Source organism: Podarcis liolepis (assembly GCF_965112155.1).
Source record: "Podarcis liolepis genome assembly, chromosome: 14".
NCBI lineage: Eukaryota > Metazoa > Chordata > Lepidosauria > Squamata > Lacertidae > Podarcis > Podarcis liolepis.
In genome coordinates, this window is record NC_139569.1 from 33,073,963 (window position 1) to 33,101,053 (window position 27,091).

At 42.9% G+C, this 27,091-nt stretch overlaps 2 protein-coding genes across 15 annotated transcripts in view; one reads left to right on the forward strand and one right to left on the reverse strand.

Annotated features, from left to right (window-relative positions):
- MEF2A (myocyte enhancer factor 2A) overlaps positions 1-16,041 on the forward strand; it is a 92,185-nt gene extending 76,144 nt beyond the window's left edge. For 6 of the 12 annotated variants that reach the window (XM_083475140.1, XM_083475134.1, XM_083475141.1 and 3 more), the window contains exons 7-11: positions 4-194; positions 986-1,030; positions 4,420-4,546; positions 7,928-8,054; positions 9,876-16,041. In XM_083475140.1, coding sequence (XP_083331266.1) covers positions 4-194; positions 986-1,030; positions 4,420-4,546; positions 7,928-8,054; positions 9,876-10,230 — 845 coding nt within the window. In that variant the 3' untranslated portion in view covers positions 10,231-16,041. The remainder of the gene's footprint in view (positions 1-3; positions 195-985; positions 1,031-4,419; positions 4,547-7,927; positions 8,055-9,875) is intronic. The other 6 variants (XM_083475144.1, XM_083475143.1, XM_083475136.1 and 3 more) reach the window with 2 other exon arrangements.
- Positions 15,490-27,064, reverse strand: LYSMD4 (LysM domain containing 4). Of its 3 annotated transcripts, none has more exons than XM_083475246.1 (3): positions 26,954-27,064; positions 23,355-23,643; positions 15,490-22,150 (listed from the first exon to the last, which is right to left on the reverse strand). In XM_083475246.1, the coding sequence occupies exons 2-3, from the start codon at positions 23,628-23,630 to the stop codon at positions 21,578-21,580; spliced, it is 849 nt and encodes a 282-aa protein (XP_083331372.1). In that variant the 5' UTR covers positions 23,631-23,643; positions 26,954-27,064; the 3' UTR covers positions 15,490-21,577. The 3 variants fall into 3 exon arrangements, with proteins under 3 accessions (XP_083331372.1, XP_083331371.1, XP_083331370.1); XM_083475245.1 differs by lacking the exon at positions 26,954-27,064 and adding an exon at positions 24,722-26,585 and having other exon boundaries at positions 23,355-23,645; XM_083475244.1 differs by lacking the exon at positions 26,954-27,064 and adding an exon at positions 24,224-24,685 and having other exon boundaries at positions 23,355-23,645.
- Between the last annotated feature and the right edge of the window lie 27 nt (positions 27,065-27,091).

Sequence of the window (27,091 nt, forward strand, 5' to 3'; positions counted from 1 at the left end):
CAGGAAATGGTTTTGTGAATTCACGAGCTTCACCCGGCCTGCTTAGCAGCACCGGGGGTGGGAATGGCCTAAGCAAAGGGATGCCTACAAAATCTCCCCCTCCCCCTGGCGGGGGCAACCATGGAATGAACAGTCGCAAGCCAGACCTCCGGGTTGTCATCCCTCCCTCTAGCAAAGGCATGATGCCTCCATTGGTAAGTTTAGCTTTTTGACTTATTAGTAGCTTGGAGAAAGACAAAAGAGACCTTGATCAGGAAGCTAAGAACAAACATTGGCTTGAGAATGTGGTTTGGTGAGAAACAAACTTGCAAGCACTGGTTCAGATGTTACACAAAGCCAGGCGCTCCATGGTTCGTTTTCCTGCTCAACTAAGGGAGGAGCGAAGTGGTCACAGTGAATGGCTTAGTGTTGCGTTCGAACGCAGGCACTGTCAACAGAGCATGCCCATCTATAAGGGCAAACAGATGGTACTGTAAACATGATTCATATTCCTGCACTGGAGGGCATGTACATGTGAACTTGGCAAACAGTGGGGTTTTTTTTGGAAGCAGTTTTCAAGGGCACAAGGGCTTGCTTTTCTCCAAGCAAAGTACATTGAGGCTTCTCTAAAGTAACTGTGAATTGGTCAAATTTGGGTGTGGATCCTTTGCTTTTGATCATTTTAAATGTGTTTTTCCCATCAACTGTGTGTTGACAATAGGAGTCAGTAGACAGGCTGTAAGTTTACTGTACTAAGAAGAAGAAGAGTCCTACTGGGTTAGAGCTTTCTCTCTAGCCTAGCACCCAGTTCCCCCACAACTAGATGCTTCTGGGAAGCTGGCATAGTATAATGTAATGCTTCTTTGCCTACTGAATCACATCGTAACTTTGGAATATTAGTGAGGCTAAAAATAGCTAGCTCATTAAGCACCAACACGACTCTTTCATTCTTGAATACTGTCCTATTCTCAGTAACCTTATTATTCCTCTTATTTGCTGAGTACAGTCGGAGGAGGATGAATTGGAGTTGGTGAGTCTGGGTTCCTATTTGGTATGAGACATCAAGATCCAGAGAGCTTTCATGTTAACTGTCTGTTGTAGCTTAGACCAACATTCCCTTTGCTGCAGAGAGAAGCCGGTTGTGATTGGTTTATTTCAAGTTTCTACATTGACCAACAGAATATAGAAAACTAATAAATATTTGCCAAAAACGTTAATGTTTTTACCAGTGGTGTTGCAAAGGGGAACGTTGGAACAGAGCCTCTAACAGCAACTGTCCACTGTGCACATTGAGGAGCCTTGAAATTTTCTTCTAAGGCACCTTATATTCCATGTCAAACTCTGCAGTGATTTACTTCACTCATGAAGTTCTGCAAATTGTAATACAGTTCCTGTGTTGCTGCTGCTGCTTTGCTTCTTGGAGATTACATCATTCCTGGTGAGGTCACCATTTTAGAGATCAAGTTAATTTCATGCTCTACAAGAGAAGCAAACCACAAGGGGGTTCCCTGTTTACCAAAAGAAACATACAATTGCAAGCTATTTTCCAATCTAGTGGGGAGGGGAAATGTTTTAGCCTTTTAAAAAGGTTTTTCACAAAGTATTTTTTATGATTTGGTCACTGGCACATATAAAGCTCTTTCTTTGTTGACCGGAACCTGGCTGTCTTTGCTGTTCTAGTGCAATCATTTTGGAAAGAACTGATTTATTACAAACCTGTGTGGAATTATTGTAGTGCTTTTTATCAATTATTTTAACCCCAGACATGTTGCTGATATGGGGCTCTTGTTGCATGAAAGCATGGGATTGCTGTGTTTGTCTTGGCAAATGCATCGTGTTGGGTACTACGTGTGTGTTTTCAAACCGAAATATAAAGTTCTGTACAAGGTGTAATGGAGCTTATCAACAAACAACCTTTTGCTTCTCTGCATCCATATGCTAAGTGCTAGTGATTATCAAAAGCCCTGTAATTTGTTGCACCTGTGCTCAACTTCCAGAGGGAAAAACGTCTTTTCCCTAGGAAAATGCTAAAGTAACAAGGGGCACTTAGCAGAATTCTGCTAACGAAGTCACTATCGTGTGCTATTTTAAGTCATGTTTGTATTGCTTGTCTTGTGGGTCTTGCAGCAAAGTTCTGCTAGTTTCACAGCAAAGTTCTTTAGGACCTCAGTGCATAATCTGTTGTGTAGTTCTGCTTCTTCATAAGAAGCAGGGCAGATAACTGTTCAGTTACAAAAAAGAAAAAAACGTGTTACGTTAAGGGCTTTCCATAATTCACCTATTCTCCAAAATACAGCAAAATTGTAGCTTTTCAGACCACGCTCTTCACAGGGTGGTATTTATGCAATGTGAATAGTCTGATATCCTATCTTGTGGTTAGTTCAAGCTTCACCATTACTTTGGAACTGGATGGCTGTCAGTGACAGAGGGGTTGAGTCTAAGTCCCAGATTTGTCTGTTCATTGGAATAGACCCATGGAATCTGTGCGAATGAAGTTACCATTTCACATTACAAGCACCCAACTGGCAAATGCCAAACACATAAAATAATACTTGGAAGGGAACCTGGAAGGCCATCTAATTAATGTCCTGCTGCAGATATTTATCCGTAAGGCACAAGGCAAATAACTATTTTGGCACCTTCCATATTCACATTCTGTGAAGTAGATGGTTTTATAAACTGGGAGCTAAAGATGTGCAGAGTTGGTCAACATAAGGTTAGCCAGTGATTCACACTCATGGCCCAGTGGTTCCTATGAACAACTTGCGGAGGGTGTAGCTGTGTTAGTCTGTTGCAACAAGTCTTGTGTGTGCACTGTAAAGACACAACAAATTTATGATGGCATAAGCTTTTGAGGATTAGAGTCCACTTCAACAGGCTACGGAAGATGTTCCTTGAATTTATTTGAAGCATTTCTAGTATGATGATGAGCTTCATGCTAAAGCCTCCCATTTCAAATAATGAATGCATAAAATGCAGGCAAGGCATCTACTGCTTTGCTTACAAGGTTCAAACTCAGTCTGCAGTCCTGGTCATCTAGCTGAAGGCTGCTTTTACATTTTATAACATTTGAGCGCATACACATGAGACTTGGCGTGTATCTGCACCGCACCCCCAAACCACTCAAAGGAGATGCATGCTTATTTTAATTCCGTTTAAGCATCCAGTGTTGCCTTTATTGTGCTCTGTGTTTATTTGTTACATCCATACATTCTCCTTCCATCAGAATTGCACTGTTTGCGTTGGGTGTGTGTGTGACTGTGCTAAATCTTGCAACCTGTCAAAAGTGCAACGCTGAAGTAGCTCTCAATTTCAGTAGACAAGGGCAAAGAGTGGTTTCAAGTATGCAAGCTATAGGAGAGGGTTGCCCTCTGGTGGTGTGAGTTGCTTCCTGCAGGAAAGTATGCAGCTAGTTGGAGAAAAAACCTCCTCCAAGCAACTAGGTCATATGTTTGTCATACAAGTTGAAGGTAGCTCAGGCTATATTGCTGCTCTAGGCAAATATTTCAGTGTGCCTTCTCCATACCATGCCTTTTTCTAGACAGGGAATAGGGATTGTAAGGTCTTCACAAGGATTTTCCTGACCGGACCTCTCCACCCACCCTTTGCTGCATAAATGAGTAGACCAGGTGGAAAGGGCTGCAGTTGGGGAGATAATAGGGGGAGATAATACAGTACTGTCCCAGACTGTAGTGGCAGAGGCTGCTACATATTTCTCTCTTCCTCTTTACCCCCCACACCAGCTCACTGTAGGTTTTGCAGAGTAGCCTGGCCTCTCTTGAAATCTAGCACCTCGGGCAGCTTCCTGACCTGCTTATTGGGTTTAGCTTGTCGCAGAGCTAGATTTTTCAGTCTTGAAATTCAGTTGCTTAGACAGCTCCATTTTTCTCAGCAATTCCTGCCCCCCGCCCCAAACCCACTTCATTGCACCTTGACCGAAGAAACCAAACAAATTCAAACCCTCTCAGCTTCTTACATGTGGACCTGAACTAGTTTCGTATCATCTGTAGAAACTCTTCTTTCACAAGGCATATTATTAGCGTGGAGGGTGACTTTTGAGAGTTGCATTTATTTTGTGGTGTGTGCACAATCTCCTTTTGGTGCAGTTGGGTTGATAATACTGCACACAATGCATGGTATATTACTTCATCTAGTACTACTTATGGCCTTACCTCTTATGCTCCATTTTACAGAATGCTCATATGGAGTTGAGTGTGACTGGTCCTAAGTTAGTCGTTGCATCCCAGCACTCTCTCCTCTGAATGACAGTGGCTCAGAAATAGGTTTACATTTTTCTCTCTCTGATGGTTTGTCTTGGCTTTCAAGAAATATTACACAAAAGCCATAGACAAGGAAGATGTTGCCTCAACCTGTGTTTAAATTTCATTGTGGATTTGCCTTAACTGGGTTCTATGTTCTTGTTAAAAAATTTTTTTACAGAACACACAGCGGTTAAGCAGCTCTCAATCTACGCAGCCTCTTGCAACACCAGTTGTGTCTGTGACAACTCCAAGCTTGCCCCCACAAGGATTGGTGTACTCTGCAATGCCTACAGCTTACAACACTGGTAAGCTATTCACTTGTTTGCTCTCCCTTCTCCCCTGGGTTTTGTTTTTTTGGGGGGAGAAGCCACTGAGAATAACACAAGATTTAAAACTCCAGTAAATAAAAACTTAATGGTCTTTTAAATGTCTTAAATTTGAAAAGCTAAGCGTTTAAATGCCAGTGAAATTAAAAGTTATTTGCCTGGCACCCAAATGATAGCAAAGTAGTAGGCACCATGGAAGGTTTCTTGTAGGGGGTGTTCTATAGTTGAGAATATGACCTGCCTCACTTGCAGTCCAAAGTGGTACACTCCAGAATTCTGCCACTTCATTCTGTGTAATATGTTGGTCAGCTGTTTGAATCTCTGAGGCAGCTATATCTTGCCAGTGTTCTTTTTTTCCTTTTAAACATTTTTCTGAAGTATGCTAGATAGTTATTTTAATTTAAATCATGATAGTTTGACTTAGTCCCTGAACTTATCAATATCTAATGTGCAGACATTTCTGTAGCAAGCTGTCATAGCTGCTTCGTGAAAGCTTGAAGTTAAAAACAAAATAAGTCTTGTTGGTAAAAAGCAAGCAGTGAGGAGACCCCAGAAAATAAAAACAAAACCTGTCTTTACAAATAATAACCTAGTACCTTGTTAAGCATTTAGTGTGGTCACTGAGAGGTCCCATCTACCCTGTTTTTGCTATAGGAACTCAAGCATCTATGGCAATGTCATATTGGACTCCTTTGACATTGTGCTGGCACAGCAGTTGGTGTGTCTTATCCTAATCACCTACTTGCTGGCACAGCAAATTTGCAGGGATGAGCTCCTGGAGAGATGCGTAATCAAGCATCTGAGGTTTAAACTGTTGTATCTCAAAGACGATTCAATCCCTAGAAGCTCCTGTTAAAATATAACTGAAGGACTTTGACCTCTCTTAATAGTGCTGTAGGCCCTATTAGATGCTCACACTTCTTTCATGAACATTCAGACCTAATTTAAAAGATGTCTCTGATCTGACTTACATTTATTTTATTTTATTTATTAAATTTGTATACCACCTTTTTATCTGAAGATCACAGGGCGCTTCACAACATAAAAAGACAAAATGAAAGCATAATAATAATAATAATAATAATAATAATAATAATAATAAACACCAGAGACAAAAGCAACATGCATTATGGTTTTTGGATTGATTTTGCATACTCAAGTATTCTTGATTTTGAAGTCCAAGGAAGTTCTCTTGACTTCAGTCTCTGATATCCTAGATGATAATTTATGGATTTAAAAAAAAACCACCCAGAGATGAAAATTGTATCTGTCTCACGGGAACACACTTTTATCTCCTTTCCCCCCAAGAGGGTAGAGCATATATAAAGCTGTATTAGAACGTGATTAAGTGTAGAAAAGCTTTTACAGCTCTCTTTCCAAATTCAAAGGAAAAACAAGTGATAATTATGAACTGAAATAACTTCTTATGTGTGAATCAGTAGTGATAACACTCTAAGTACTATATATCCTAGATTTAAAACTCAAATATCTAATTGGTCAAGAACATAGAGGTTTAGTTTTGCATGCTGCATTCATGCAACTTTTGAGAGAGATGTTGTTGCCTTCAACTGTTTGAGTCAGCCACTTCGCAGCACGTAAAATGAAAAATGGGTCTAAAAAAAAGACAGGTAACATGCAGTTCTTCAGTCTTTGTTATGCTGTCCATGGGAGCTTGCTGTTAATTCCATCATTCTTTCCTTCCTTATGAACGTGCACCTAGAATTCATTTTTGGTATATAAATTCTATCAAGGATTCTTGTACTTTGACTTGCAAGCAGAAAGCAGATAAGAGACTGTCATGCACAGGCACACAGCTCCTGCCAGTGTTTCAACATTCATCCCCCAAGAGCGAAAATAACAGCAGAATTAATGGTGGGGAGTTTATTTTGCCTTTTGTTTTGATGGCACTGTAGTCTGGAAAGATGGTAGCAATATGCCTTGGAAACCAAAAGGGCATGAGACAAAGCCACAAGTAACTTGGGAGAGTCCCCTTTGAACCAATCTCATAGCTTCCAAGGAATGAGTTTGATGTAAAATCCATGCTACTTGGAGACTGACGTTGGAGTTTCTCCTTTCATATCAGCATTTGCAACTTTTGCTGGTGTGGAATGGATTTCTGCCTTACCAAATTTCATTGTCCGAATAACATTCCTTACTAGTTTCGCTTGCCGTGAACTTACAGGGGTTGCAAAGTGCTGGTTTTAAAGCTGTAGATTTCATCATGCACTTTAACAGTGAATCTGACAGTGAATTCAGGTGGTTGAGTGCCTATCAGTTTGGAAGTGAAACCAGGGGCACCCCAAAACTAGGCAGCTGCCTCTGTATTCTTGGGGAGTAACTTTGGCATGCAGAAAGTTTGTACATTGGAAGTGTTTGTATTACATTGTGCTTGTGGTTTTATTGAAATTTTAATAGCCTAATTTATTTGAGTATGCTTTTTTATTCGTCTCGCTTGGTGAGCTTAGTAGCCAGTGGATGTTAAAAGAAAAGAAGAAGAACATTTAAAATCCCTAAACTGCCTCAAAACATCTGTCAGGTCCCAGGACTTAGAGAATGTGGGTAGCAAGGGGTAGGGATGGTGCAAAGGTACCAAAAATCAGCAGACTGTGTGAGTCTTATCAGTTAAGTGTATGTTTGAGAACAGTTCAGACATTCCAGTTTTTGCAGGGGTGGGGGCTGCGGGGAGGAAGAAGAAGGAAGTTGGCTGTTTCAGACTTATAGTAAGAATCCTAGAGAGTTAAGTTTACGAGGATGTTGTGAGCGCAATCCCTCTTGCTATGCTATATAGGAATATTTCTGGAGGAAGTAAAATTGAAAGCACACCTTTCTCCCTCTCCAGAACCAGACCTACCCACCCCTGCAATATAGCAATAAAAAAGCTCAGATTTGGGACTCAACCTGACCTGAGCCATTTAGCACTACACAGGAGACTAGGTGAAGGTCAAGAGAGAGAAGAAAGAAAAGGGCTACATTTGTCCATTTTCTTTTGAGTGAATTATACAGGAACATAGAGGGGGGAAATAGAGCTTTAGAACCATTAGTTCTCTTTGGGCCTAGCCTTGAGAGTCACTTGAATGGAGGGCATGTGTGAATTACACTTTTTAATAATGGTATAGAGAAAATTCACCCTTTGGGTCTTGAGGTGAATTTAGCAGTTTTAAGATCACAGTCTTCCAAACCAGGCTCAAAGCCGTTCTGCCATAGTGTGCCTGAGGGAGTTGTCATGGATTCAAATGCCTGTCCTCAACACAGTGCTGGCTGGTGTCAGCCCACGAATCTGTGAAACTGAAACTTACACTTTCAGATGAATACATGGTACAAATAATTTTTTCCCCTTTCTTGCTCCTTTCTTCCTTTCAGATTATTCCTTGACTAGTGCAGACCTGTCGGCCCTGCAGGGTTTTAACTCCCCAGGAATGCTGTCATTAGGACAAGTATCTGCCTGGCAACAGCATCATCTAGGACAAGCAGCCCTCAGCTCCCTTGTGTAAGTGGGAACACTCTCCCGCCCCCATTCCCTGGAGGATTGGCAGCCTTTGCTAAGTTACACCCAACTAGGCACCTCTTCCATTTAGCCCACAAGCTCAGACTTGGCCCTATTTGGTTAGGCACAATGTTCTTTAACACTTCACTTTGAGTGGGTTGGGTATACATGGGTAGCTTGATCGGTGTACATACTGATTTGTGACTTGTAGGTGTTTTGCAACTCAATGGGCTTGGAAAGTTATTTTGTAGGGAAATCCTTCTGCTGCTGCTTGTGCATTCATTGTCCAGCGCACCTCCCCCACCCTGCAAATAGTAATACTTTAACCTTCACTTCATTTGAATAAATACTCCAATACAAATGAAACTGACTTGACCATGAATAAACTAAGCGGAGGGGTTGCCAGGAACTAGGCCACACACTTAGAGCTTGCGCATATGGCTCTAAATGGATTGCCGATCTGAGCACTCAGGCCTCTATTACTGAATTGAAGGAACAGCAGCATTTAAAAGTGCTCTATTAGTCATGTACAAACTTGGGTTTTTTTAATTGTCCTTCGTGACAGTTTCATTAAGCAGACTGGGGAATGAGTGATCTCAGGCACCCTCTGCACCCTCTATGTTGGGAGCTGCTCCTGGCAGTTGACTAGATGAGTTGTTTTGGATTGCAGCAGTGTAGCTTGTTCTGCAGTGGCTAAAACACTGAAGGGCAACATTATTTTATTACATACACCTGTTTCTAAAACTGTTGATTGTATCTATATTTTGATAAATTTTATAGTGTGCTGTTTTTAAAGTCTGTTTTTATCTATTTAATGAGTATTTTATGTAAACAGCTTAATAATTTTTTTAAATTAAGTGGTATATAAATCTTGCTGCATTGGTTGGATAATAATGCACTGTCCTGGACTGTCTGAGCATCATAAATCTGGGTGGTGCATGAACACCTGTTGTGCATAGCAATTGGCCTGGTTTGCACGCAATGCTAAACCATGACTTAGGGTTAGGTGCAATAGCCCCTGTGAGTCTCATCAAAGCCTTGGACTCAAAGACTCCCACCTCCCCTCATAGGAATATAGGAAGCTGTCTTATACTGAGACAGGCCACTGGTCCATCTAGGTCAGTACTATCTTCACCAACTGGAAGTGGCTCTCCAGGGTTTCAAGCAAGGGACATTCCCAACTCTACTTCAGAGGTTTTCCTTACATGCTAGTGGTATATAAATTTTCTTGAATAAAAGAAATTAAAGAAACATGTAGGTGCTGGGGTTTAAACCTGGGACCTTTTGCATGCAAAACAGATGGTCTACCACTGAGCTACAGCCCTCTTTCTGCACAACCAGGAGAAATGCAGTTGGTCAGTTGCAAAATAAGCTAACTTCAAACCTTGACTTGTTTTAACATACTAGAGTTTATTTTTTAAACCACACTTCTGTTCAAACATACCAGCAAGCCAGAAATTGGGGAAAGCAGAACGGAATCTCTATGTGCTTGTCTTTCTGGTCACACAGTGGAAAGGGAAGGGGGGGCATTCAGAGGCTCAGGCATGTAATGCCAAGCCATGGTTTAGCGTTGCCTGCAAACTAGCCCATTGTCTTTTGGAACAGAAGGGTATGTTAAAACTTGCGTACATGCAGCCAGATTTGTTCTCAGTCTTGTCCAGCGTTGCTGCTTTTCCTTTCCCCCTGCCGTTTCCTTTTGTGTTTGCCTTTCTGAAAGTTTGGGTGGCGGGGCTGTGCCTTGCTTATAGCTCATCTCTGTGAAGCCCTATAAATAACGTTGCTTTTCTCCCCCCCCCCCCACCTCCGGTTTTAATTTTTTACTAGGACTGGAAGCCAGTTATCTCAGGGTTCCAACTTATCTATTAACACCAACCAAAACATTAACATCAAGTCCGAGCCAATTTCGCCCCCTCGAGACCGAGTGACCCCATCCGCGTTCCCCCAGCAGCAGCAGCAGCAACAACAACAACAGCAGCAACCTCAGCAACAATCACGCCAGGAAATGGGCCGCTCTCCCGTCGACAGTCTCAGTAGCTCCAGCAGTTCGTACGATGGCAGCGACCGGGAGGACCCGAGGAGTGACTTCCACTCGCCGGTTGGACTGGGAAGGCCCCCCAATTCAGAAGACAGAGAGAGCCCGACTGTAAAGCGGATGAGAATGGATACTTGGGTGACATAAGCTTCCCATTCTCCCTTTCTCCCTTCCGTTTCTACTTTTGAGTTATCCCAATGGACAGTCCTGACATATCTAAATTTATAAATAAGGACATGAAATAAATATTTATATGTATATACATACATGCATATATATAAATATATATATCTTTGTATACATATACATGTGTGAGTGTGTGAAGCAAGGCACACATACTCTCTCTTTCTCTCCCTCACACACAAAATCAGCAGGCACTTAAATACCAACTCCTCCTATAGCTGCAGATGCCCCGTGGTTTTTAAAACACAGTATAACAGAAAAGAACCCTACTAGGTATTGGTCTAGTCTGGCACTTAACCTGGACTTTGCTCCTTGAATAATGTAACCTGTTTTGCAAAATAAATGTCGTACCCGTATGTAATCTACCAAACTAGATGGCCGAGGCGTGAGGGCTCGCCTGTAGTCGTGTTCCTGTGTGTGTGTGTTTTCCAACAGCCGTACTGTCCCCTGTAGTTAAGAGTACGCTTTGTAGCAGCAGAGCCGTAGAAAAAGAAAGCAATACTGTACATAGAATGACCTTTATATTACCCAATCAAGCATGGGTCTCTCTCTCTCTTACGAAAGGGTGCATGGAGAAGGGCTGGCAATGTTGAAAACAAAACAAGAAAACCCCAACACCTGTATTTGCACGTGCAAAACTATACTGGGTCAAATTAAGGGTATCCCCCTTTTTTCCCTTTTACCAAGTGTGAAAGAGAGACACAAAGAACGTGCATGGAATATTCAAAAGATATTAGACTAGAAGATAGTCCGTAAAGAAAATTTTAATATATTAAGTTATAATTGGAAAATGTTTGAAATCTTTCTTACGTTCCTCCTACCTTTTTAAAAAAATAGAGAAAAACAATTTTAGCTTGTGTATATTTTTTATTAAAGAAACCATACCCTTCTCTAAGACTATATAGAAAGTTATATACAGTACTTTTGAACACATTCTGCTATGAATTATTTATATAAGCCAAAGCTGTATGGTGTCGCGCTTTTTTTTTGTAGAATATAGTTTTGTTTTTTGATTGTCTATTTTTTTGGTCTTTTGTTTTTAGGGGAGGAAGGAAAAAAAAATCTTGCAGGCAGAACCTTGGGGAAAAATAAGCCATGAATACTTATTATTCTATATGTAAATTTAAAATTTGAGCCAAACTTTGTGTATATAGCATCTTAAATATATTATCACCTTTTGGTGTAAGTACCTATGTATTGTACGTTCGCCAGATTAAAAAAGTATATTTTTGTGGATTGACGCCAACTTGAAGAAAAAAAAAGGCGAGGTCCTTATTAAGTAGAGTATTCACTGTTTAATATTTACTATTTTGTTCAATATACTGTACTTCCTTTTGGATTTTAATTAATATTATCCAGATTTTTTCAGAGGGTGTTTAAAAAGGGGCCGTTCCCCACTCACTGGTGGTGAATGTGTGTTAAAACATTTTTGTGCTGTATGGTAAGGCTTCATAATACATTTTATAAATATATATATACATATATGTGTATATATATACATATATAAATATATGTATATAGATAGCAAAGTGATACCCACCCTTCCAATCCCATCCAGAAAACCTGGTGTTAAGTTCATCCTGCATAAATAGAAAATAAAATGCATTGGGGGGGGGGGGTAAAGGCTGTGGGTTGTTGCCAAGGTTAATCATACTCAGAGTTGACTGGTTTGAAATTGACATGGCTGACTTAAAAGTCAACTAATTTCAGTGGGTCTATCCTGAGTAGAATTAAGGTGGTTACAACCTGTTATTTTAAAACTGCCTCTTTGGGGGTGGGGGAGATTACCTTATTGTTCATGCTGAAGTAGCAGAAACATACATCAGAAGCAAAATATAAAAGGGTTTTGAAGTGGTGTGTGGGTTGGGGACAAAGTGTTTCAGAAGTTTCCTTTTCTTAATGCTCAGTATCCTTTAAATACAGCACCACCTCAAGTGATGTGGCTGGTCAGTGCTTTGCATGTGTGTGGGGTAGGGGGCGCTGATTCTACAATCGCAGCTTGAGAGCTCTGCTTCTCATGATACCTGTGGAAACAGCAAGTTTTCTGAAACATCTAACTGCAGGGAGCAACAGTAGGCCAGCAGATCCCTGTGGCATGTTTACATAACCAAGCATGTTTTGTGATGCATATTTGAGTATGTACATGCTACATCTTTAGGGCCAAACTAGGTATGGTGTTGAACGTGTCCTTGCATTTTGATGTGCACGCGTTTTAAAGCAGGGGTCGGCCAGGCTTACCGGGCATGGGCCGGATCACTCCCGTGGAGATCCTTCTTGGGCCGGGCCGATGCAGTGCAACGCCGGAAATCACATCTGTGCATGTCCGCGGCGCCGGAAATTGTTTCTGTGCATGCCCAGACACCAAAAATCACGCCTGCACAGAAGTGATTTCCGGCATCTGGGCATGCGCAGAAGCGATTTCCGGTGCTGCAGACATGCACAGAAGCAATTTCTGGAGCCGCGGAAGAGAGTCCCTGCACCGCACTGTGCTGGTTTAGCGTAGCACGTGGGGACTCGCCTAGTGGGCAGCTCGGTTCGGGGGTGGCTCATGGGCCGGTTAAACGGTCTCCATGGACTGCTTCTGGCCCATGGGCCACAGTTTGGGGACCCCTGTTTTAAAGCATTCAAATTGGTAGAGGTAGGATTTTAAACCCCTCTTTCCTGTTGCAGTTCTTGACTCTTCCAAAGCTGCTGTTTGCATTAGGAGAAGTGCTCCCATTGATATTTTTTATTATTATTCTTTATTAAATTTGCATACCACCCTTCATCTGAAGAGCCTAGGGCGGTTCACAACAGAAAAATACAAAATGAGAATACAAAATCTATAATAAAGCAAAAACAGGTGCACTTAAAATTTAATTTACTGTTGCATTTGGCTTGGTCTTAATGAGCATATATTGGCCGTGCATGCCAAAGTAACACATTCAGTAGCTGAACTACCCCCCCAAAAAACCCTTAACCTACTATAGGACAAAGTAAAGCCTTTGTTACCTAGAAATCAGGATTTAAAACAACCTAAACTCTCTCTAACCTTTGGCAAAATATCAATAAAACTAAGCAAGAGCCAAGAGTTGAATGGAAGCTCTCAATTTATTTTTTCTGTAATATATCCTCAAGTAACTGCCTTACTTATTTATTTTTAAAGATAAGCAAGGTATGGGCAAAACTATGCCCTGTATAATTCATTTCACCTATAAGTCTTCCCCACCTTATGTAAAAACTGTACAAACTGGTGGTGGATTATGTGTTTTATAGCTGGCTCCGGTTTAGTTTTCATTAAGGGTTCTGTAAATGCATAAGCTTCTAGGATCTCTCTTTCTTAGAAGCATTTTGAGGAACTAATGCACACTAGGTACTGTTACTTCTGTCTGGATAGGGTAGAGCAGAAAACGTCCCAGTGGTCTGTCAGCTTCCCCCCCCCCCAAAAAAAATCACGCTTAACACAGAAACCACACCACCGCTTCATAGATCCTTTTGATGCTTCGGATTGGTATGATTCTCCTGCACTATTTATGCACCTACATGAACTTTGCTGTACATTTGAATGGGAGTTCTTCATTTCACATTTACTGTCTGATTTCTTGTGTGCCTTAATGAGATGGCTTTGCTGACTGTATCCCAATAGTCTCTTATTCCTATGCAGGTTTGTAACGAGTTACATCAACTTTTTCCCCCGTTAAAAAAAGAAAAGAAAAATATATAGTTTTGGCTTTGTACTTGAATCGAGCCAGCCCATTTTCTTTCTTTCTTTCTTAAAGAAATAATAATAATAATAATAATCAGTTCTTAGAGTCAGACTGTTAACTCTCAGCTAATCTCCTTGTTCCAGGATCAGGTCCTATCCATTGTCTCCTGCAAAAGAGCTTTACATCATGAAAACAGAACATGCTGACCTTTTTTATATAATTAACACTAATAATGTAACTCTAGATGTTTTGAAAGTCTTACACAGTGGTCCTAGAGATAAAGATAGTTGCAGCAGGGCAGAGGATTGTGTGTGTGTGCGCAGCTCTGTCCTGTACTTTGGCATGGGAGCGAGTCAGTGTTTCTATGCTGTCATTTGCTATTCCTTCGTACCAAATACTAGATTTTGCACTGAAGCACCTGGCCCCATAACGGCCCAAAATGCCTTTAGGCTGGTACACTGATGAGCCCCCTTCCCCAGGCCCACTGCACTGCTCCATTGAATAAAAACCTTAATATTGCAAGGCACAAAGTTAAAAGTCACTTAGCAGTATGCTCCCCCCCCACACTGGTAAAATGTTGTTGCACAAGAGAATTCGTAAGCAGGTTGCTTGTAATTTGGTTGTGCAATAGATTGCGACGTCTGTTGCGCAACAAGTTTCTGCTAGCGCAACTGCTGCATCAAATTCCACCTGCTAGCACCAGAAACTTTTTGCTAGTAGACAGAGCAATGGGGTACAGCCCCAAGTGTTGTAGCTAATGTGGCAGCAGAGGCTTTTGAGGGTCCCACTTTGGCCAGAGTCTCAAACAAGCTCCAGTTTCTGAGCAGAAGTACCTCATGCTTCTTAGAAAACCATTTTTGCAATGTGAAGGGAGTTACGCTATATCATTGCAGGGCAGAGGTCGGGGAGACAGAAGAAGGTGCTATTTAAACTTGCTGAAAAATACTGGGCGCCTGCAGGTCCTTTGCTATGCCCGAAGTAGCTTTATAACTCTCAGTCCCCTTAAGCCCAAGGTTTTTAGGGCAACCGTTTGAAGCCATTCCAGATGCGAAGGGAAATACATAGTGTGGTTTCTGCGTCAGGGGAATTGTTGCTTGGAAGAGCTCCTGTGCCACACTCCCCATTTGGGAGAAAATGCCACGCCAGGCCTGTTAGCTTTTCAAATGCAGGGTGCTTTGGGCCGGGAAGTGCTTTCAAAGAAGTGACAATCTCAGCCTCTGTCCTTAATAGGTTCTGAGGTGCTACTGGCTCTTTAAGAGGGCTGTACCAATCTCGCTAAGATCCAGCTTTTGCAAATTCAACAGTAGCTTGTACAATGAAGCTATTCAAAGACACGCGCCCCTTTTATTTTTAGAACCACGGAATATTGTGACAGTAAAAATAAAGTGTAAATAGAATCAATGGCATTTTAATTGAAGGTTGCAATTGGATTAAATCTTGTGCAAATCCAGATTGCTAGAATTGGGGTCAAATGTTGCATATGGTGGACATAGCAATACTGACTTGTTCGTACCTGGTATCTCTCTTTTTTAAAACAAAGAAGTAAGGCATGTTGGAAATGCTTTAGCCTTTAAACTATAAAGGACACTAATGCATTGACAAGTCTACTGTGCGCACAAGAAATATATAGTAAATAAGGAACATAAATGACTCCTGCCAAATCAACCATGGGAAGAAGTTTAAAATTTAGAATGTGAAAAGACTTTTTAAAAAATAATATTGGGAAATTTCCTCACTTTGCTGTGCAAGAAAACACTGCTTTGCTATATTTAAAAAGAAAAGCTTTTTTTAAAATAAGAAAAAATATATGTATTTGGTAAATGTTTGTAGTCAACAGTTCACAGACGAAGCTGTTTGCGGTTAAAGCCGTCTGGCGGCACAAGCTGGACTTTGTTGCCATCTTTGAGACGAATCTTTAAGAAAAAAAAATTAAGTTAATCTTTTTCCCTGAATGTGGTGTTTTTTTCTTCATTATACAATAAATATTCTAGTGAACTTTTTATCAAATGGTTAAGAAAATGCTAGAAGTTGTTGTAAAATATTTGTATCTTGCATTCACTAAAGTAAAAATACTGGCTTTTACTGTGTATATCGGACTCTCTCTCATATTTAAACTGAAGCTCTCAAATCTTTTTCCCTTTGTCAGCACCTAAACTTGGATTTGGTCCTGTTTCCTTGCCTGTAAAGATCCAGGCTTACAGGTACAAATGAAGCACTTGCATATATTTGAAGGTGTATCCCACTCTGCATTCCAGTTGTGAGCCAGGTAAAACAAGGTGGAATAAAAAGTGTTTCCTTCTGGCTTAAACTTCACTCTTTAAAGAGGAGTGGCCCTCCAGATGTTGTTGTACTGTAGTTTCCATCATCCCCTAACCATTGGCCATGCTGGCTGGGACTGATGGGAGTTGGTGATCCAACATCTGGAGCTCCTTGGATTCTCTGCTTCTTTCACCTCCCCCCCCCCCAAATGCATGACTAGCTTTTAATCCTGGTCTTCAACATTTGTTTCCAAGGTTCATACTTATCCCCTTTTTCTCTTTCTGCCCAGATGCCTAGATTAAAAAAATAAATAAATCAGTTGCCTGTGCAGTGAATTTTGTCTGCTCCCCACCCCCCACCCCAGGTTACTTTTAAGTAGTTGTATAGAAGAGGGAATTTTTACAAAGGCAAGCAGTCTTCCTTGTGTTGTCACTCAATTTTCCCCAACTTTTTTTTAAAAAAAACCTTTTAACATGTTATGCAGACATGGTGGGGCCTACTTGAATGATATAAAAATAAGCCTGTTTTTATCTGGAACATGTGGTAGACTACACCTGCATGAACTAATAGACACACCCTTCCTATGTCCATTTGTTCATCAGTGCCTCTGTTATTCAGTAGGTGGCGAAAGATGCTTTCTGCTGGCCTAGTTTTAAACTTCACCACTGAAAATGACTTTGGTTTCTTTGGACTGAATCATACCTTTTTAGAAAAGCTGATTCTTGCTCTCACCTTCACCTACGTGTTAGCTTTACTTCCTGGCATGAAGAGCAGGCTGGATTTATTAGTGGCTCCAGAAAATTTGTTGAGTTCCTTGGGCTAAAAATATTCAAGAGTGTAGCTACAGATGCTTAAAATCAATTCACTGTTGTTTTTCTTAGCTCTCACAAATGCCTGTACGTTGACTCTTTTTTTTTTTTGCCACCTAAACCTGATTTTTGTGCAACTTTGTGTTAGCTAATAAAGTTCTAAGATCCTGAACAGAGCTGGAACAAAGCACTTAACATTATTTACAAGATTTGTGGCCCTTGTGAGTAGGAAACAAGGAAGCATCAGGCATAACTTTTCCAATAGGAAGTATCCTCCACTTTGGTATACTAAATGTTCTTTCAAAAAACAAAACAAACAAAAACCAAACCCAAGTTCTCTGCCAGAGACCATAAACTTTTTGTATTAAAACTGACATAAATCCAATTGCGCTAACTTGGAACATAGTATTTAAGAACATAAGAAGCCCATCTAGTCTAGCATCCTATTCTCACAGTGGCCAAGCAGATGCCTATGGGAAACCCAAAAGCAGGACCCAGGTGCAACCCCCCCCCTTTGAAATCCCCACCCACTGGTAAGCAGAAGCTGGTGGGAATTGTAGCCCAACAACACATGGAGGGTAACACACTGGCTATTCCTGTCTTAGGCTATAGTCAGTGGTCACTTGATGAGCTGAGCAGTGTCTGGTTTTCAACATCGTGATATGTCACCAGCTAAACATTGTGATATATTGCTGTCTGAAATAAGGATGGAACTACGTAGAGGCGAATGGGGAAACGTCCAGGCAGCTGCTACTACTTAGGAGTCTAAAACCGATACATTTTTACTTACCTTTAACATACTGTTACAGCTGTTATTTTATAGTACAGAGCAACATGGGTGGCAGGAATCATGAGAGGATGACCCATAGCTGTCAACTTTTCCCTTTTCTTGCGAGGAATCCTATTCAGAATAAGGGAATTTTCCTTTAAAAATGGGAAGCGTCGACAGCTATGGCAATGACCCAATTATGGTTTCCCCACATCTTGTTTTTTTACATAGCACATGTACACATCGTGATATCACCATGCCGACTGTTATGAAGCTTACCACGATGTGGACTTCAAACTGATTTTGGACGATGTATTGTTACATCACCCAGCCCTAATGGTCACTGTACCCCAAACAGCTGGAGGGCATGACCACTGCTACCCTCTGCTCTAGACTGGCATAAGGATGCCTCTCAAATGTTCTCTTATAGTTCCCTTTGTGTACTCTGCCCTTAAATTTCTGTGCTAAAGTAATCGGGATTCTCCACCAAGAAAATCTGAATTATGTAGCCTGCATACATTATGCAAAGTTTTTAATGTTTATTTTTGCTAGTGGTGGGAAGGGCAAGGACACTGAAGCGTAAACCACTAGATATGTCCCCCACTTAATTTTCAATGTCTGATGATGTACAATCTTTTATATATGCTGTAAGCCACCCAGAGTGGCTGGGGAAAACCCAGCCAGATGGGTGGGGTAATATTATTATTATTAATAATAATAAATTATTGCCACAATGACTAGAAGCTTTTTAAAATGAAAGCTGAGATTGTCAGGAAGCTGATTTCTGCAGCCATTCGTGTATTCTCTTTTTTCTGTATGGAGCTGGGCCGAGTCCAGACTCTATTGCTGAACCCCTTAAAAAAACAACACACTGCAAGACAGAGAAGCTTGGTGAGTCATGCCTGATCCTTGGCTGGGATTGACATGTGTCTAGCCAACATGAGAAACTCCATGCAAGTATTTTTAAAGGTCACTGCTCTGGATTTCCTATCTTAAAAGTCTTGTTTGTTTTTCTTTATAGCTATTTGATTGATATCACAGAATAAAAAGGGGGCTTCTTGCAGAGTTTTCTGAACACAGTCCTCACCTGCCATACTGTTCTGGACCAAATTCCTCTTTGTTGTAACTGCGTTGTCAGGTTTGCTGCGAGAGAGGTGGAATGGAAATTAATACTTTGTGCTCTGGCCCGAACATTTAGGGAGTGTCGTGTTTTGCTGTCTGAAAGATCTGCAGCTGAAACAGATTTAGCCTGTTTTCCATTACGATGAGCTTTTGCCAGTTTCCATGGGCATGGAGTTAAGACTTTGGGAGTGATTAAAGTGTGTGTGTGTGTGTGTGTGTGCCCGTGCCCCTTCTGTCCCACTCCCAAATTAATGCTTTATGGAGAGAAGTAAAGAAAGCCTAGGTGCTAATAGCTTTTGCTGGTCTGAAGAGGCCCTGATCAGCCACAGGAACCGGCAGGTACCGGTAACTACTTTGGGCTACAATGCTGTTTGCTCAGTTGTAGTGATTCAAAGCATCTTTAAAACTGCTTTGCAGGGCAGAGCTCTCCCAGTGCATCATGTACAAAAAGAACAACACAATATACAGTAGCTACACCGGGGGGGGGGGGGGAACACTTCCAATGTGAGAGCCATTTTGAATTGCTTTAGGGATAGCCAACATGATGTCCTTCCATCTCTTGTTGGGACTACAACTCCCATCAGTCTTGGCTAGCACAGCCAGTTGTTGGGGATGATGGGAATTGAGTCCAGGAAGGCAGTGAGCCACTAGTCACTGCCTCTAGGCCCAGCCTACCTCCCATTCTTGGTGTGAGGATGAAATAGAAAGCAGGACCGCTCTTTATGCCACTCTGAGCTCCTTAGAGGAAAGGTGATGTTTAAATCTAACAATAAGCAAGCAGGTAGAGGGCTCCACATTGGTTATGGCCACACCTGCTAGTTTGGGAAAGGCAGCCTTGAAGAAATAGATTTTCTTTTCTGCCTTTTGTGTTTGCCATCTTACCAGAAGGACCTCTGGGAGCAATGGGTAGAAACATACGGCTGAAGGCGCTGAAGTCAAACTTGCAAAAGGAGCCAGTGTGAAAATGGGAGGAGTCTCCACCATCTGTATTCAGGAGGGAGGAGATTCCCTCCCACTGGGCTTGGGGTCTTAGCCCTGGTGCTTGCTATGAGAAAAATGGGGCAGGAGTGCCCACATACGACTCTTTGCCTGCCTTGTATACCCCACCTTTTCTCCAAAGAGCTCTCAAGGTGGCCTGTATTCTCTTCCTCCCTGTTTTACTCTCATAGCAAGCCTTTTACGTAGGGTAGGCTCAGGCTGAGAGGCAGTGGCTGGCCCAAGGTCACCCAGGGAACTTCGTGGCTGAGCAGGGATTTCAACCCTGGTCTGCCAGGTCCTAGTCCAACACACTAACCACTCCAATCCACTGGCTCTGCCCTTTAACCTTTGCATCTGTCCTAAAAGGAATAGCCGTCATTTAGTTCAGCAGTGGCTACAACAGCCTCGTCAGAAAGGGCATAGTGCATCAGACGATTGGTCCATCTTGTTCAGTGCTATTCACAGACTGGCCGTGGTTCTTCAGGCAAATTTTCCCAGCCCTACCTAGAGACTGAACCAGGCACCTTCTTCAGGCAAAGCAGAGGCTCTTTATCGCTGAGCTATAGCCCTTCCCTAAGTAGTGACGGTGGAGAGTGTGTGGTATGGGGAGGAGAGAGGATGAAGATTACCAGCAACACCACCCTGAGCTCATTAGAGAAAGAGGAAGCAATGCAAGTAAAATAGAAATCTTAAACCTTGTATCTCCCATGTATTTGTGTATGTGTAAACCAAGCTTGAGATGACAACTAGGTTCTTCTCTTCTTTTTTAGCAGAAGTGTATATGCGAAGAAAGCTTTATTGTATGCAAAGGAAGACTGGAGCTGCTCCTGCCATTTAAGACAAGATGACTTTTAATAAACTGGCAGTTAATTTAAATATATATCTATATAGCCCAGGTGATAGGCTAGGCCTGTTTCCTCAGAAAGACCAAACCTCAGAGTCTTGAAAGAGGCAGCAAGCATAAAATGAGATTTGCCCCCAATAACACAAGGGGGGATATGATCACATCTCCACCTTAAAGTGCTGTCATACCGCTTTAACTAGCCTCCAAAGCAACCTGGGAGCTGCAATTTTGTCAAGGATGATGAGAGTTGTTAAGAGACACCACCTGCAATTCCCCTCACAGAGCTACCATTCTCAGGCTGGCTTCACAATCAATGGTTCTTCCCAGCGAACTCTCAGAATTGTAGCTCTATGAAGGGAATCGTGGTGGTCTAACAACTCTCAGCACCCTTAACAAACTACAGCTCCCAGGATGCCTTGGGGGAAGCCCCAACTAGAATGTAAGGTGCAAATGTGGCCAAAATTTTTAGAGCAAAAAGGGTGCACAGGGGAGGAGCGCAGAACCTTCTCCCTAGGTGCCCTTCCCCCAGCTGAGTCTGCTTCTGATATCTGGCTGAAGACTGGTACTGGGGAGCACACAACCTACAAGAGGGTTCAGGTTCTGCAACCTCACTTGCACCCCCTTTTGCTGTTTAAAAGTGAGCCATCCCACCATTCCGTTTGTGACTGACCAGCCACTGTCCATGTCTTGCTCTGTCCTGGTCTTCCTTGATCTCATTTCCAAGTTGAGCTCCTAACAACTTAAGAAGCAACTGATCTGTTGTTGGCTCATCCCAACAACATTATTTCAAAGCAAAGAGACTTCCCTCCACTTTTTGAGGGGTGGGGTGGGGTAACAGACAGAGTCATCCCCCTGACGGAAGGAAGTGGGTTTGGATAGTGGGCAGAGGTTCTTTAAGCACACTGAGGGCGGGTGTCCCCCTCACTGACCCGTCAGTGTTGTTCACAGGAAGAGTTGTGTTGGAGGTAGTAGTCACTTCGAGCTGCTGGGTTTTAAAATAGACAATATAAAACACTGGCAAAATTATTCCTACGAGGAGCATAATGAAAACTGCATTCCACCACTGGATCCCACAGTCTGCTCCAGCACCGATTTCCTTCCTCCCTGAAGGTGACCAGTTTGGTGTTTCGATGCAATAGTCTGTGCTTGGGGAGACATCCAGCAGAGTTGCTTTCTCAATGTCCTGGTCGATCCCTCTGAAATACTGATCGATTTGCTCGGTGTCTTTGGAGCTGCCGTCTCCCTCTTTGGACCCAGACGGGTCAGCAGGCAACAACAGACCAGCTCTCTGGGCAGGCAGCAACGCTTCCTGGGTCTCTGTTAACATGCTGTTGACCTTGACTGGGATCCTGATGGATTTTAGCGCATACAAGTCTTGCTCCTGGATGAAGTTGTTGACCCGCTTGATATCTGCAACCTAAGAGAATTCAGAAAGGGGAGATGGGGTGGGAAGTCAGTTATCGAGCTCTTTTTTCATTGTATATAAACAGCTCCTTCTAATGCGAACAATCACTTCATGAATCGCTTCTAAGGGGACACCTGAAACAATGTGCAATAATATAGTAAATGCATATATCAGTGTTGGCCAAACTTGGGTCTCTAGCTGTTTGGGGACTACAATTCCCGTAATCCCTGACCACTGGTCCTGTTAGCTAGGGATGATGGGAGTTGTAGTCCAAAAACAGCTGGAGCCCCAAGTTTGGCCCACACTGGCTTATATCAAAGAGTTTCATATATAAAACTAACTGCATATATAGAAACAGTTTTTAAAACACATACATAGCAGAAGCAGTTTAAGACAACAGCCGTACACACACAAAATCAGTTCAGATCCAATGCAGTGACCAGCTGGGATAATGATCTCCATTTAGAACAGGTGTGGGGAACGTTTGGCCTGCCAGGTGTTGCTGAACTACAACTCCCATCAGCCCCTGCAAGCATGGCCAATAGACAGAGGTGTTGGGAGCTGAGCAGTTTCTGAGGGATGTAGCCTTGAGTTCCTTGAGGCTGGGCAAATGGTCAGATTCGCTAAAAGGCAGCATCCTATGCTGCTGATGGGACAGGGAGCAAACATCCTCTCCTGCAAACCCAAGTACATAGGAAGCTGCTGCCTGCCTAGTCAGACCATTGGTCCATCTGGCTCAGAACTGGCCACTGCCTGACTGCAGCTCCACAAGCCTACCTGGAAATGCTGGGGACTGAACCTGAGGCTTTCTATATGAAAATCAGGTGCTCTGCCACTGAGCTACTCTTTCCCCAAGTACACAGAATTCGGCAATCCATAACTGGCTACCTTTTTTTCCAGCTGACACTCTCGTTCCAACTTCAAAGACGTTTCACCCAGCTATTTTTACCGGATGAGTTACAACAGCTAAACAGTTGTTACTCCTCGGCCACCCAAACAACAAAATGATTGGCATGCAAGCCTGGAAACTCTCAGCTTGACTTGGTTGTCAAAGGCTGCCCTTGGATAGGAGATGCCTTCCCCCATCTTGCCTGTCCATGGAACAGAACAGAGTGCTCTTCCTTAGCCCTGCAAGGCTCTGAGCCAGAAATGTAAAAACAAAACAAAAGCCCCACCACGGACGTCATCAATTGCTTCCAAGGAAGCTACTTCTTACTTTGCATCCATACTGCAGTGCCAATTTGTTCAGATTGTCGTCTTTGCTAACTTGGCGCTCCAGCAGAACCACATCCCCAACTTTCTCTGCGGCAGCGTTGCGCCTCCGTTGTTCCTTCCCCCTCGCTCGCAATTCCATGACGTCAAGTTCCTCCTCTGACGAGGAGTCATCCGAATCCGACGGCCTGCTTCTGAACAGGTAAACTTGGCTGCTTGAGAACTTTCGGATGCTGGCAGGAGCCTGGAAGGGCTGAGTCAGTGCCTCACTCAGCCTCATGCTTTACAAAAACCTCTGCAACACAACACAAAGCATTTGGATTATTATGATTTTAAATGATCATAAAATGAGCAATATACCTTAACAACAGTTGGGAATCTGGGATGCCACAGATGAAGCTTAGCTCAGCAGCCATGGCAGAAGGGTTCAGATTACTCATTATGCTAAGTAAGCTCTAGGACAGGGACTCAGACCATGCCCATCCTTTAGATTTTGCTGTGACTCATACTCTGACAACCTTCTTTCTTTTTATCATCTTCAATACTGAAACCTCAAAAAGCACTTTTCCCTTTGGCTATTTCTGTAGCTTCCTGCATCTCATACATGGTTATGAGAAGGGATGGAGACATCAACCTATGTCTGGTCTATTCCATATCAGTTCTGCATTTAGTTTATCCACAAATCTGCTGCAGAAAATGGTCAGAACAAACTGGATTAAGGGGGGGAAAACCTGCAATATTTTTTTTTTGGTATTTAAATACATATCTCATTGTACATATTTATAAACTATCATCACCATCATTATCTTTAAGGTCCCAGGACGGGTAACAACAATTAAAACACAGTGTTAAAAACAGTTTAAAACAACTTACAGAAATAAAGTGGGTGCTAAAAATATACACCTCAAGTGTCCAATGCCAGAGTAAAGAGCTGTGTCTTCAGCATTTGTCAAATCGGGATAATGAATGTGCCAGATATACCGCTGGGGATGGGGGGAAGGAGTTCCACAACTGCCACAGACAAAGCCCTTCCCCAGCCATCCCTCCCTGAGCTTCTGAGAACATAGAATGATGAACACTGAAACAGCCTTCTACAATTGGCCTGCATAGCTTAGTACTGTGTACACCAGACATAGCCAATGTGCTGCGCTCCAGACCTTGTTGGACTCCAACTGGCCCCTGCCGCCATAGGCAACAGGGAAGATGTGGGTTGTAATCCAGCAACATCTAGAAGACACCATATTGGCTACCCCTGGTCTGCAGCAGCTGACAACAGCACTCCAGCATTTCAAACAGGAGGACACCAGGGATTGAACCTGGGTCCTTTGGCTTTATCGCTGAGCCCGTCCCCAAAGCAAAGGTTGAACATACCTTCCAGGTGCTAAGAGATCCCCGTGACAGGAGTGACTCTCTGCCTTCCAAGGCTAAAGATCTTTTCAAAACTTACACGCCCTGTTTCAGAACACTTTATGTCCCAGGACAGCCTGCCTTGCTTTGATGACTTGTCCACCGGCAAGTTGCGTCAGGGAAGGCTCAGAGTAGCCCCTTCAAAATTGGTTTGGACCTTCAGTTATCCCATCCCTTGATAAATAACCATGACTGGGCCATAGACTCTGCCCCCACCCAGTAGTCTTTTTTCTTTAAATCCAAGAATGGAAAATCAGAGCCACATGTTCAGGTTATCTTATTCTCAGGTCTTTGATCTAATCCTTGGGGGAAATTAAGAGCTACTGCTGTTCTCACTTACTAGAACAGATAAGAAGGGTCCTGCTGCCAAATCAAGCCAAAAATCCTGTTTCCAACAGAGAGGAGAGACAGATGCTGCCTCCAATAGGCTCTCAAGTAGCATGGAAGCACCCTCGCTCTCATCAGCATAGGATTTCCTTCCCAGGCCCCTCAAGGCCTTCTCCTCTGTACAGCAGGAGAATGATGCCAGATAAGGGGACTGTTCAACTTTCTATTGTTTTGGCAGCGTATCATATTTGTGCCCTAACCTACCTGATTATAATCTCCCAAATCAACTATTCTATTCTGAACTTAAAAATAGAAAGTGTAATGCTGGTGGTCAGCAAAAGAGGATCAAAGACTCTCTCAAGGCAAATCCAAAAAAAAAAAGTAGTATAAACACTGACAACTGGGAAACACTGGCCTGTGAGTGCTCCAGTTGGAGAACAGCCTTCACCAAAGGTGTCATGGGTTTTGAAGACACTCAAACTCAGGACGAAAGGGAGAAACGCACTAAGAGGAAGGCACAATTGGCAAACCCTCACAGTGATCAACTCCCGCCCAGAAACCTATGCCCCCACTGTGGAAGGATGTGGATCCAGAATTGGCCTCCACAGTGTCTTACAGACTCACTGTTAAAACCATGTTTATGGAAGACAATCTTACTCTGCTACAAATGATCACCGAAGAGGAGGAGGAGGTGTTGGTAGGTGTTGCTTTAACAAAAACATTACCCTAAACTGGGGGGAGGGGGAGAGAGAAGGGACCAATTAAAGCTACCTGCATTCCCCATTACCCTCCAACCAGATCAAAAGAAGTATCCTAGTAGAAAATAGTTGTGCAATTTTGGACTCTGGACTCAATTTGCCACACAAACAGCCTTTAGATGGTAATGTGTGTCAGCACAGTTTGATGTAAGCTGGCCCTGCCCTCTTTGGGAGCCCTCATGCTCTTTTTGCTGAGTCTCTGTTTGAAAGGCCCACACTGAGGGCACCACATCAATAGCAGCTCCACACATTAGGCAGTAAACAGCCTGAATAAATGTGGACTGTATTATACAGACTCCAGGATGTGCTTAAAAGCAAAACCATATTCCTTCAATTAGTTGACTAGCACAAAAGGGCAACAGGTCCCCGCCCCCCCCAAACCTACTGGGCTAGTTTACTAGATGCACAAACAAAGCTTTAGTTAGCATCCCAAATTATGACACACACACATCCTCCACCCCGGAAGTCTTAAGTGCTGCAGTCCTGAATTTCAATGCCTCAGTCATCCTCTGCCTTGTTCTGTGTATGGGGTAGAGGAGTCCTACCTGCACACCTCAAAGAAAGCCGTACAAGTTAAAAAGAAAAACCACTCTCCACATCAACACACCCCTGGCTCCCTTTCTAAGCCCCTGGAGCAAAGAGCAAAGATTCCTACACATCATTTGTTTATTGCAATGGAAAATGGTGTGTGTGTGTGTGTGTGTGTGTGTGTGTGTGTGTGTGTGTGTGTGTAAAACCCAGGCAAATTCTCTTCTCTGCCCACACTCCCAAGCAATAAAAGGAAACACTTGTAGCGTGATCCTGGCCAGATCTACTCAGAGGCAAGTCCTAGTGAATTAATGAGGCTTACTCCCAAGGAAAGTGGGTTTTTAGTATTGCGAGCCAAACGCCTCCAAAAGCAAAGCCTGGTCTACTCAGAGGCAAGTACCACTCAATTAAATGGGGCTTACTGCCAGGAAAGTGTGGGGTTTAGAATTGCAGCCCTTACAAAGAACAGAGGAGCCCCCCAGTTGAAGGGGAACCCAGAACTCCCAGGTTCAAGGGTGTCCCTTCCAGATCAGCTGCTCCTGATCTAATACTCCCATCCCCGCCAACCACAATTCAGCCCTACCTGCTTTTATTTGCAGGCGACCTGCTTCCCAGCTGCCCCTCTTCCTTCCTTCCTCTCGCCCCAGCTGCCTGGCCTCACCCGAACTTGCTGTGGGCTGCCTCTTCGGCCGGATAGTTCGGAATGGCCCAGGAAAGGCGG

Coding starts and splice junctions, on each gene's coding strand:
- LYSMD4 (XM_083475246.1), bottom strand. CDS start 23,630: ATGAGGCTGAGTGAGGCACTGACTCAGCCCTTCCAGGCTCCTGCCAGC. Junction 22,151..23,354: donor CACTGCAGTATGGATGCAAA/GTAAGAAGTAGC, acceptor GAATTCTCTTAG/GTTGCAGATATCAAGCGGGT.